This window comes from Pelodiscus sinensis, chromosome 3 (assembly GCF_049634645.1).
Source record: "Pelodiscus sinensis isolate JC-2024 chromosome 3, ASM4963464v1, whole genome shotgun sequence".
Classification (NCBI taxonomy): Eukaryota; Metazoa; Chordata; order Testudines; family Trionychidae; genus Pelodiscus; species Pelodiscus sinensis.
In genome coordinates this window covers 185,135,630-185,148,120 of record NC_134713.1, presented here as the reverse complement: position 1 = coordinate 185,148,120, position 12,491 = coordinate 185,135,630, and the positions used below count along the sequence as shown (strand labels likewise).

Genomic DNA, 12,491 nt, shown 5'->3' with positions numbered 1-12,491 from the left:
ATTAGGCTTCCTAATCCGAACTAGCTGTACACCTCGTTCCTAATCCGAACTAGCTAGTCCGTGCCGCGTGTAGCAATAGAAAGTTTAATTACAGCTCCCGTTACAAGTGCCACAGGCAGTAACAAATGCCATCAGGTGCTCACTCTCAATACATTTCTGAGTCAAAATTCACAAACTGTTGTCACAGTAATCCTTAAACTGTGAGTTGCAGTCAGTATTGACAAAAATACATACCACGTCTCCACACATTTCATTAAAGTCTGTACAAAATTCACAATACATAATGCTATAGCTGTCCCATAAGCATTACAGAGCACCATCCCAAATATCATTTAATGCCCTCTCTTGTATGGGACCATTTAAACCCATTACATGGGTGCACAAAGTATCCCTAACTTCCACTGTGCAGGAAGATTCAGCACTAGTCACAATCAGTGCATTGTCTGATTGCGTGTACTATCCAGAAATTCTGCAGGTTCTAGAGTTCACTGCTGGCTAAAAATTCCTTTTTTTTTCTTGCTGACACCACACAGAACATTGTGAGTCAGCAGGGTTCCCAAGAATAACAGCATGAACAACTATTTATACAATTTTTATAAAAAGGACCTGAGGATTTCAGTGGATGAGAAGCTGGACATGAGTCAACAGTGTGCCCTTGTAGCCAAGACGGCTAAAGGCATATTAGGTTGCATTAAGGTGAGAACTGCCAGTTGATCCAGAGATGTGATCATTCCTCTTTACTCGACTCTGGTGAGGCCACATGTGTCCAGTTCTGGACCCCCAATTACAGGAAGGATGTGGATGCATTGGAGAGGGTCCAGCGGAGGGCAACCAAAATGATTAGGGGGCTGGAACATATGATCTACAGGAGAGGCTGAGGGAGTTCAGTCTATTTAGTCTGCAGAAGAGAAAAGTGAGGGGGGATTTGATAGCAGTCTTCAACTTCCTGAAGGGAGGTTCCAAAGAGGCTGGAGAAAGGCTGTTCATGGTAGTGATGGATGGCAGAACAAGAAACAATGGTCTCAAGTTGCGGTGGGAGAAGTCCAGGTTGGATATTAGGAAAAACTATTTCACTAGGAGGGTAGTGAAGCACTGGAATGGGTTGCCTAGGTAAGTAGTGGAGTCCCTATCCCTAGAGGTATTTAAGTCTTGGCTTGACAAAGCCCTGGCTGGGTTGATTTAATTGGGATTGGTCCTGCCTTGGCAGGGGGCTGGACTTGATAGCCTTCTAAGGTTTCTTCCAGCTCTATGGTTCTATGATTCTATAATGTCATTTGATGGGAACAACAGCCCAGCTTGTCCATGAAGGTAAAGTCTTGATCTTTCAAACTTCCTGGCATCACGTGCCCTGCTAGCATAGCACTTGCATAATGATGTAGTAGAACCCTCTGCAGTTTACATATTCATGGGCATCTTGCAGAGGGCAAACTAAAGGCACATGAGTCCTATCATGGTTCCGGCACTGCTTCGAAAGCCCATTCTCTCAAAGCAAGCAATTACTTCAAGAACATCTGTAATGCACACCTTCTCAGGGTATGTCACAGTCCTGGTTGCCTTAAAACCCTCTGCCACAACATCCCCCACAGTTGATTTGCCAACTCGGAATTGGTTAGTCACAGACTATGGCAGAGTGAGGTGGCCAACTTGCTATAGTAACCTACTTCTGAACTTCAGGGGTCTCCTTTACGTGGATGTCCTGTTCCTGGAGAGTTGAGGCAAGCTGATCCCAAACCTCCTGGTGCTTTATGTGAACATGCTGGACCCACTATTGGTCATTGCTGGGCCACCTGATGATGTGATCCCACCCGATTGTGATCATGGCACTGCTCCAGAAGCACTGGTCTATATAAGGGGAAATCTGCAGCTAAGCCAACAGGCATGAGCAGCATCAGCTGGGTTGCTGCTGGCATGTCTCCTAACTGCTGCTGAAATGTCCATCAGTCTCTTGAACATGCCCTGCTGGATTCCCAAAGTAGGACTGACAGCATTAGACGGACAAGATCTTCCATTGGGTCAAAATCCATTTTGATGGCTCCAGCTGCTGGGAGCACGTGAATGCAAAATGGCTTGACTGGATGTGCTGGTAGACTAAAACCACCCAAAAGAATTCTGGTCATCTCCAAGACCCAGAGCAGCTTTTGCTGGTAAGGGCATGAGAACCCTGGGATACGAAGGTTTATACGCTCAGAAACTCAAGTTCTGACTCAGGTCTGCATAGTGCACTATGGATGTATCAGCACCGTTGTTTCCAGTGTAACATGGACACCCCAAGTGTAGGCTTGGTACTACTGAGTCTGCAAGCATGGGTCACAGAGACCCTAGACTTAGTGTGTTCTGTAGACATACCATTTTATAATACACTCTGGTTATAGTGGATCATTACTTTAAATCCGCAATACAGTTTTACATTAGCATACAATCAAATCATTTCTAGCCACTTAATGAAACATCCTAAAGGAAGCAGGAAATAAACACCAATTAAAACAGAACCTCTTTAATAAAATAAAGGTTCGCTTTGGAGACTGGGGGTTTTCTGCTTTCTATCAGATAAAGCTCCCATTTTTGAAGATTTCATTTTGTACTTAGATTATGCCTTCTCAGATAAGCTATAAAGCATTACCATCTGCTCTGCCAACAATCACATGATCCTATCACTAGGATTCCACTGAATACAAATCCTATTGACAACAACATTCCATGCATATGTTCCACAAATTGCTACAGCATTAGGAAGAGGGATTCCAAAATTAGAGGTTACTCCTGTCTTGTCCGGTGGGGGAGGTACAGCACACAGGAACACCATCCTGTCTATCCCCTGCTCCCATGCCAAAGTTTCCAGGCAACATGCTGACAGTGAGGCTCCCTGACAGTGAGGGTGGGGGTGAGAGGAGGAGAAATTGGCTCACTGTGCCCAGCCATGCTCTACAGCCTCAAGGGTTGAGAGCTTAGTCAGGGCCCCATGCCTCTGCATGCCTGATAGCATTTGGCAGCAAACTCTCAAGTCAGAGAGGATACACCTTTCACTAGCAGCTATAAAGAGCACTGTACGTTCCCCTTGCAGCAATCTCTGAGGCATTCTTTCCGTATCTGCTCTATGCAGACAAAATGGCCCAGAGCACCTCCATTTGGACACTGGTGTACTGCATGCTCCCCCACTGCATCCCTCTGAAGAGCAAGAACACAATTTGTCCCTAACACCATAACTGTATCTGGCAATAAACTCAGCTGAAGGTTCTGTCCTTAAAGCATCATATTATAATGCTAATGTTATGAAATTTCATCAACTTAGAAACATTCCCTTGGCCTTTTTGTGGACTAGTTTAGTATAAAGATTATCCCTTTTCAGGCTTTCCAGTTTTAGAAGACAATTATCTCTTTGAATTCTGATAGAGGTTAAATTTTACCTTCAAAATAATTGACAGTTCATAATTTTGCATATGGAAGAAGACTTATATCATTCTAATGAGACATAGAAAATGGATGCTTTCATTGTTAAGTATGTGAGTCTCATTCTTTCAGGCAGTCCCCTGTATAAAATATGGTACAACTTTCTTATTTATCACCGAGGCAAAGAATTTCTATCTTATTTGCATTAATTGAATAGCTTTCAAGTAAAAAATAGAGTAAGAATTTCAATTGTGTTTGTTAATATTCACTTGCATAGAGTCAGCTGTTGTACGCTAACATTTATAGCCAATCAAAAAACCTAGGCCATTAATTTATTATTGATCAAAACTCCAGACATATGTCAATGTTATAGAACCTCAGCTAAATTTGATTTATTGATGTCTATATGAATTACAAGTCACAGCAACATTTATTTTATTTCTTTATTATTGTGGCTAAAATGGAATTTAATTTCTTAAACTGTATTGAAAGTTGTATTATTCAAATAATAACATGGGCAGTAAGGTTATGACCCGGAATATTATTTGTTAAGTGAGAAATCTGAAGGTGGGAAGAACAAAAGACTCAGATTTCTAGGGCTCAGAGCCAACAATAACTTGGACCACACACTGCTCATTTCCATTTTTTAGCATCAATTAAAACTCAGAGTTTCTTCCTAGTTTGTAAGCTACTCCAATTGTTAGTCTAAAAGTAGCTTGCCCAAAAATTGCTCTAGAAAGATACTTTCTTTTATCAAATCAAAAGGGAAAGAATGATTCATTTTTATGTGTATTGATGATAGAAGAATCCTAAATAGCACTTTATCTACATCATCACACTTGAAAAGAATGAAGTGCAAGCTAAATAAACAATGGTGATGAATGCATTTTTTTCAGGGGTGGTCCTTTTGGAAAATGCTAACCACATTAAAGAGGGTGGTTATTGAAATGTGTAATTAATTTGAAGTTTATAAAAGCTGAAGCTGTCATTCACCTGAGCAGATGGTGGAAGAACCTTCTTGCATATCTGCTGATTGGGTCTCTATATTCCAACACAGTCGTATCCAACAAGGGTCTTACCGGAGCATAAAAGGTTCCCAGGCTTGCCTCAAGCTGTGCTGTGGAGTTCAAACATAGCAGCAATGAAACAAGTGAAACTGCTTCAATTACAACAAGTTGCTCATGTTTGTAGTCAGTCAGGTTTCTGAAACACAGCTGAAATGTGAGCTTGTTACAGGAAAGATGAAATCTAAAATACAGCAGACAAAACCTACCCTGTGTATAAACTTTCAGATAAAGTATCATTGACAAAGACGTTGAGCAAGAAAAAGCAGTCGAAAGTGAAGTAATTTATAAGGAACCTGCCTTTTGCCAGATATGCATAATTAAAACAGTGACTCATAAGAACAATACAGTTTGAACAAGTTTGTCAGTAAAAATCAACTCCTAATTAAATCAACTTTTCTCTTTCCTACCAAAGAAATTATAAGGAGACTCAACTTTTCAGGATTTACCATTTATGTGTTTGGTCACTGGGTGGTCACCATAGACAAGGGAGTTATATTGGTTTAAAATGATTGTAAGGGAGAAGACAATGAGGCCTTTCTTCAGAAGAATTTTTTTGTGAATTCCCTTTTGTTTTGATAATGGCACTTAGGGGTTTTATATTTTTTTAACATAAAATGTATTTTTCTTGCATTATTTATAATTATGTAAAGTGCTTGTGCCCTAAGTGTCTTGGAGAGGGTACTTTAATGATGAGTAACATTAATTTCCAAACATCTGGAAGATTATAAGGTGACAGGTAATGACCAGCACGAATTTGTACAAAACAAAGCATGTCAAACCAATCTGATAGCTTTCTTTGATAGGATAACAAGTAATGTGGATAAGAGGGAAGCAGTGGACGTGATATACCTAGACTTTAGTAAAGCATTTGATACGGTCTCACTTGACCTTCTTATAAATCAACTAGTGAAATACAACCTATATGGGGCTACTATAAGGTGGGAGCATAACTGGTTAGATAACTATTCTCAAAGAGTAATTATTAATGGTTCACAGTCATGCTGGAAGGGCATAAAAAGTGGGGTTTTGCAGGGGTCAATTTGGGGACCAGTTCTGTTCAATATCTTCATCAACAATGTAGATATTGGCATAGAGAGTATGCTCATTAAATTTGCAGATGATATCAAGCTGGGAGGGGCTGCAAGTACTTCGGAACATAGAGCCAAAATTTCAAATACCCTATATACTCGAGTATAAGCCGACCCGAATATAAGCCGAGGCACCTAATTTTACCCCAAAGAACTGGGAAAAAATATTGACTCGAGTATAAGCCTAGGGTAGGAAATGAGGCAGCTACTGGTAAATGTAAAAAATGAAGATAGATACCAATAAAATTACATGAATATTTATTTCAAAGAAAAACAATAACCTAGCTCTGTAAGTGGAAAAGGGGGTCAACAAAAACAATATGGTTCTGCAGGCACGGCCACAGCTCAGCCCCCGCCGCCCCCGCCCCCGCCCCCGCCCCGCAGCCCCCACGTTCCGGCCCCCTCGCCTGCCAACAAGCCCCCTCTAAACGAGCCAGCGGGGGGGGGGGGCTGTGAGAGACCAGAGCCGGGCATCGATGGGCCAATGAGCCAGCGGGGGGGGGGGCTGTGCGAGACCCGGGCCAGGCGTCGATGGGCCAATGAGCCAGCGGGGGGGGGGGGGGGGGAGGCTGTGCGAGACCCGGGCCGGGCGTCGATGGGCCAATGAGCCAGCGGGGGGGGGGGGGGGGAGGCTGTGCGAGACCCGGGCCGGGCGTCGATGGGCCAGTGAGCCAGCGGGGGGAGCGGGTGCCGGTGCTGGCTGGATTTTACCACGGGAGGGGAGGGGAGGGGAGGAGGAGCAGGGAGCAGCAGCTGGTCCTTGTGCACCTGCCCCAGAATCGGGCCCAAGCTCGTGATCAGGGCTCCCGGGCGCTTCAAGAACAGACGCCCACGGTGGCGAGTCGGCTCCTGGCCCAGCTGTTCCCGAGCTCAGCGCTGCACCCGAGCGTCATGGCGAACGGCCCCAAACGCCCTTCCTCCCACGCGGCAAGGGCCCATGGTGCCGGGCAGGCAGGGGTTGGGGGGCCAGGAGGGCAGGGGCTGGGGGGCCAAGGAGACAGGGGCTGGGGGGGACAAGGGGACAGGGGGGCTGAGAGGGTCAGGAGGGCAGGGGCCGGGAGGGCCAGGAGGGCAGGGGCTGGGGGGGACGAGGAGACAGGGGCTGGGGGGGACAAGGGGACAAGGGGGCTGAGAGGGTCAGGAGGGCAGGGGCCGGAAGGGCCAGGAGGGCAGGGGCTGGGGGGCCGGAGCTCCGGGCTCACGCGTCTAGACCCGGCCGGCGGCAGAGACGCGCTTAGCCCGCCCACGAGCAGGAGGCTGACTCGAGTATAAGCCGAGGGGGGCATTTTTCAGCACAAAAACTGTGCTGAAAAACTCGGCTTATACTCGAGTATATACGGTAATCTGGACACATTGGAGAAATGGTTTAAGGTAAACAGAATGAAGTTTAATAAAGTACTCCACTTAGGAAGGAACAATGCATTTCACACATACAGGCTGTGTTTACATTGGCACCCCTTTCCGGAAAAGGGATGCTAATGTAGACTTCGGAATTGCAAATTCCATGGGGGATTTAAATATCCCCCGCGGCATTTGCATTTACATGGCTGCCGCTTTTTTCCGGCTTGGGGATAAGCCGGAGAAAAGCGCCAGTCTAGACGTGATTCTCCGGAAAATAAGCCCTTTTCCAGAGGATCTCTTATTCCTACTTCCTAATTATACCTAATTTCTTATTTCCTACTTATCCCCAAGCCGGAAAAAAGCGGCTGCCATGTAAATGCAAATGCCGCCGGGGATATTTAAATCCCCCGCGGAATTTGCAATTCCGAAGTCTACATTAGCATCCCTTTTCCGGAAAGGGGTGCCAACGTAGACACAGCCACAGAGTGGGAAGTTACTGTCTAGGAAAGAGTACTGTAGAAAGAGCTCTAAGGGTCATAATGGACCACTAGCTAAATATGAGTCAACAGTGTGACGCTGTTGTAAAAAAAGTAAACATCATTCTGGGATGCATTATCAGGAGTGTTGTGACCAAGACACAAGAAGAAATTCTTCCTCTCTACTCTGTGCTGATTAGGCCTCAATTGGAGTATTGTGTCCGGTTCTGGGCACCACATTTCAAGAAAGATGTGGAGAAATCGGAGAGGGTCTGGAGAAGAACAACAAAAATGATTAAAGGTCTAGAAAACATGGCATATGAGAGAAGACTGAAAGAACTGGGTTTGTTTAGTCTGGAAAAGAGAAGATTGAGACATGATACCAGTTTTCAAGTACCTAAATGAGGAGAAGGGAGAAAAATTATTCTCCTTAGTCTCTGATGATAGGTCAAGAAGCAATGGGCTTAAATTGTAGCAAGGGAGGTTTAGGTTGTACATTAGGAAAACATTCCTAACTGTCAGGGCGGTTAAGAATTGGAATAAATTGCCTTAGGAGGTTGTGGAATCTCCATCACTGAAGATATTTAAGAGCAGGTAAGATAGGCATCTATCCGGGATGATCTAGATCAGTGATTCTCAACGTGGTTGGCAAAACCACTTGGAGAAACCTTCTAATTGTCCGCTCTGGCATGTTTATTTACCGATGCCGCATCCATGGAGCCCCCCGGCTTCCCTTGGCTTCAAACGGTGAACCGGAGCCAATTTCTGGCTGCGGCGCCGTTAAGTAAATATGCCGGAGCGGCCAATTAACAGGTTTCTCAAAGTGGTTTTATGAACCACACTGAGAAACACTGATCTAGATGGTTCTTGGTCCTGCCATGAAGGCAGGGGACTGGATTTGAAGACCTCATGAGGTCCCTTCCGGTTCTAGTGTTCTATGATTCTATGCATTTTTTTATATGATGTGATTGTTGCCTGGGAGTCAGGGTGATATATATGTTTTTAAGTGTAGACCAAATGATGTATGAAAGTCTCTATCTTTCTCAAATCACTGAAAGAATTTGATACAGTGGAACAGATTCTCCTTTTAAGATGGATGTACAAATCCCACTATTATTAATTAGAGCTTTGTGTCTGCATTAAAACAGAGTACTCCCAACCCACTGTCTCATTAGGCAAACAAAATCTCAATTTACTGCTATTAACATTTGTTTGAACTAGCCATTTCTGTATTTACTGATAATGGCTTTTTAATTGTATGCTTGCTTACATTTTATTGTATTAGGTTTGATAGCACTAAATGTTCTAATAATGCAGCCTTATAAACATAGGCAAGGTGTTAGTAAATTAGGTTTTGCATTATCTTAAATCTAAACAGTCAGATAAGATGAACTTTAAAGGTGTTTTCTTTCAAAGCAGCAGTCAATTTAGATTAAAATTGAATACAGAAATGCTATTGCAAAAACAACCCATACTCTCTTGCTATTGCTGTTTTCCTGACAGCATGTTTTGTACTTCTGAAATGTGGCAGCCTACGTGGAATATGGGTAACTACTAGCACAGTTATAGATTCATTAGAGAGCCCAGCTTGATGTTGGAGGCAGAAATAGAGATCTCAAAGATAACCGCCACACTGCTACAAATAAAAGGGCTCACTGGGTTCCACTAATAAAAATAAAACAAATTACCATGTCAAATTTGTTAGATTCATATAGAATAAATCCACGCTGGAATAAAAGTCTGTCTGTCATAAGACAGCATTAGGCTGCTACATGGGGAGAAAATACACAGACATCTATTTAGAATGTGCATATTTTCATAAGTTTCAAGAGCAACCTTTTTTTTTCCACTGGTTACTTTACAAGTGCCCATTAAGAGAAGATTTTAGTGCTGTACATTTGTGGAGGGGACTTTATGGAAATCTCACTTGCATCTCATGCGGTAGAACAGGATTGTCCAACGATGGTTTGAGAGCAAGCTGGGCAGCTTACAATTTTTCTAAGATCTATGATCACCACATCCACTAGCCCCAGCCTTTCTTCCCATAAAGATGAGCCTGTTACACAGTTGTATTCTTGCTGGGCCATAGCATGACACCTGCTCACTCTAAATTTTGGAGTCTATTGCATTCCAGGATACAACTCAGTGGGAAGCCATTACACCAGCATCTAGCAGAGATGAGGCTGAGTTCATTCTTCCATGTGGGGGAAGTCAGGAGGCACCGTAAGGGGATAAGTTGGTTACAGTGCAGAGAGGGCTAGGAGGAGATACAAGGACTGTGGAAAGATGGCTCTTAGAATAATATAATACTAGAACTAGAAGGGACCTCAACTAGTCATTATGTTCAGTCCCTTGCACTCAAGGCAAGACCACACATCATCTAGATCAGGGGTGGGCAAGTTACCTCTTATGGGCCAGATCCGGTCCAAGAAGCCACTGGTTCTGGCCTGCAGACATGCTGCCAGGACCCTAAGGCATGCAGCAGCTGCTGATTTAAGACCAGGGCTGCTCCATGTGGCTTTGTGCTCTGGAGGAAAAGGGAGGCTTCGTGTGATAGTCCTGCCTCCAGTCCAATCCTCAGCTCCTACTGCAGGGGTAGCCAACCCGTTGCAGATGAAGAACCAAAATAGTGGTGGATACAGCGCAAAGAGCTGAGGGAAAAAAGTTGTTCAGAAAAAAAAAAAAAAAAAGCCCCGACGTGTTTGATTGAACAAAAACCATTTTTTTTTTAAGAGCAGGCATTGCCAGTTTAAGGTGACCATTCTGAAAGCGGCCATTTTGAACTCTGCATGGAACGCCACAACTTTGTCTCTTTCAGACAGAAACATGTTGCCCCTTTCAGAGCCGCGGGACTCAAGCCATGAGTTGGCCACCCCTGTCCTATTGGCTAGAAATAACCAGCCAGTAAGAGCTGAGAGATTGGCCTGGGGCATGGGACAGTGCAAGGCTCTCCCCCTCCTGGAGCTGAGAGCCACATCTAGGGAGCAGTCTGCAGTTTTAAGCAGTCTGGGGGCTGCAGCAGGCAGGGAGCCCAGCCTGCCTTGGGAGTGCTTCAGGGCTGCTATCTGGGAGATACTTAGGTAAGCGCCTCCCAGCCAAAGCCTGCCTCTGGCACCTCTGCCCCTCCTGCACCCCAACTCCTTTCCCCAGGTCACCATTCAAACCCTCTAAAACCCCTTGCCCCAGGTCACAGCTCCCTCCCAGACCCTGTACCCCCTCATATACTTCTTCCCCAGGCCAGAATCCTCTCCTGAACCCATACCCCCTCCCTGAGCCTACATCCCTATCCCCAATCCACTTCACAACCCCTTCCTTCACCCAAACTCCCTCTCAGATTTCACACTAGCTCCTTCACCCTAGTCCCTTACCCTGTGCACCCTTTTGCACCATCCTAGACCCTGCACCTCCTGCACAGAAAAGTGCGGCCTTTGACCACTTTCCAAAATCTTGCAGTGGCCCCCCACCAAAAATTATTGCCCATTCCTGATAGATGTCTAGCCAACTTGCTCTTAAGTATCTCCAGTGATGGAGACTCCACAACCACCTTAGGCTATTTATTCCAGTGTTTAACCACCCTGACAGTTAGGAAGTTTTTCCTAATGTCCAACCTAAACCTCCCTTGCTGCAGTTTAAGCCCATTGCTTCTTGTCCTGTCATCAGAGATTAAGAAGAATAATGTTTCTCCCTCCTCCCTGTAACACTCTTATAATAGTGATAGAAATGTAGCCGTGTTAGTCTGGGGTAGTTGAAGCAAAATGCAGGACAATGTAGCACTTTAAAGACTAACAAGATGGTTTATTAGATGATGAGCTTTCGTGGGCCAGACCCACTTCCTCAGATCAAAAATAATAGGTACTTTAAAACTGCTATCATGTCCCCTCTCAGTCTTCTCTTTTCCAAACTAAACCAACCTAATTCTTCCAGCCTTCGTTCATAGGTCATGTTTTGTAGACCTTTAATAATTTTTGCTGCTCCGCTCTGGACCTACTCTAATTCCTCCACATCTCTGAAATGTGGTGACTGGAACTACAGTTGAGGCCTAACCAGCACAGAGTAGAGCAGAAGAATTACTTCTCATGTCTTGCTTACATGACTCCTGTTAATGCATTCCAGAATGATGTTTGCCTTTTTTGTAGTAGTGTCACTCTGTTGACTCATATTTAGCTTGTGGTCCACTATGACCCCTAGATCCCTTTCTGGAGTACTCCTTCCTAGACAGTCACTTTCCATGCTGTATGTGTGAAACTAATTGTTCCTTCCTAAGTGGAGCACTTTGCATTTGTTCTCGTTGAATTTAATCTTATTTACATCAGACCATTTCTCCAGTTTGTCCAGATCATTTTGAATTATAATCCTATCCTCCAAAGCACTTGCAACTTCTCCCAACTTGGTATTATTTGCAAGCTTTATAAGCATACTCTCTATGCCAATATCTAAATTGTTCATGAAGATATTGAACAGAACTGGTTCCAAAACTGGTCCCTGTGGAACCCCATTTGTAATGCCTTTCCAGGATGACTGTGAACCGTTAATAACTACTCTCCGAGGTCAGATCTAAACTTGTAGGGAACATCAAATGAGGATACGTAACTCCAGGTACGTTAATTACATAGCTGGAGGCAGCGTACCTTGTTCTGCATTTCCCCGCAGGACAACCTGGCCTCCATCTTGGTGCCCCTTCTTCTCCAGGCTTTTGGTGCCAAGACGGAGGAAAGGGAGGAAACAGGGAGTGCCACATGACAGTAAATCTGCCCAGCACCTGGAAAGCATATAGGGGAGCGTCTGTCACTCTGACAGGGCTCTGTGTCTTTGGATGCTGTGCAAGCAGGTCATCCCAGTGGGGCACAGAGACCTCCCACAGTGAGCCAGCCTTGCTGAGAGCTAGAGCCAGGGGAGATAACATCTAGAAGGGACCCTTTAACTTACATCCACACACAAAACCAGAGAGAGAGTGTCTGCATACGACACACAGAATGGCATGGGACAGAAGATTGAGAGAAGTCCACTTACCTGTTCCAGAGGTTCCTGGAATCCAGTTACTGACATTCCTGTGTCATCCAAGTGTCTGAAGGACATAGTATAGTCCTTCTCTATTGTCTTGTTCCCCTATTGTAAGGGTCTGAGCTCTGGGG

The 12,491-nt window shown here is 44.7% G+C and overlaps 1 protein-coding gene across 4 annotated transcripts in view; it reads right to left on the bottom strand.

Annotated features, from left to right (window-relative positions):
• Positions 1-12,491, bottom strand: part of WDPCP (WD repeat containing planar cell polarity effector) — a 259,086-nt gene that overhangs the window by 104,293 nt on the left and 142,302 nt on the right. For all 4 annotated transcript variants that reach the window (XM_075925595.1, XM_014569024.3, XM_075925597.1 and 1 more), the window contains one exon: positions 4,381-4,504. In XM_075925595.1, the coding sequence (XP_075781710.1) occupies positions 4,381-4,504 (124 nt within the window). The remainder of the gene's footprint in view (positions 1-4,380; positions 4,505-12,491) is intronic.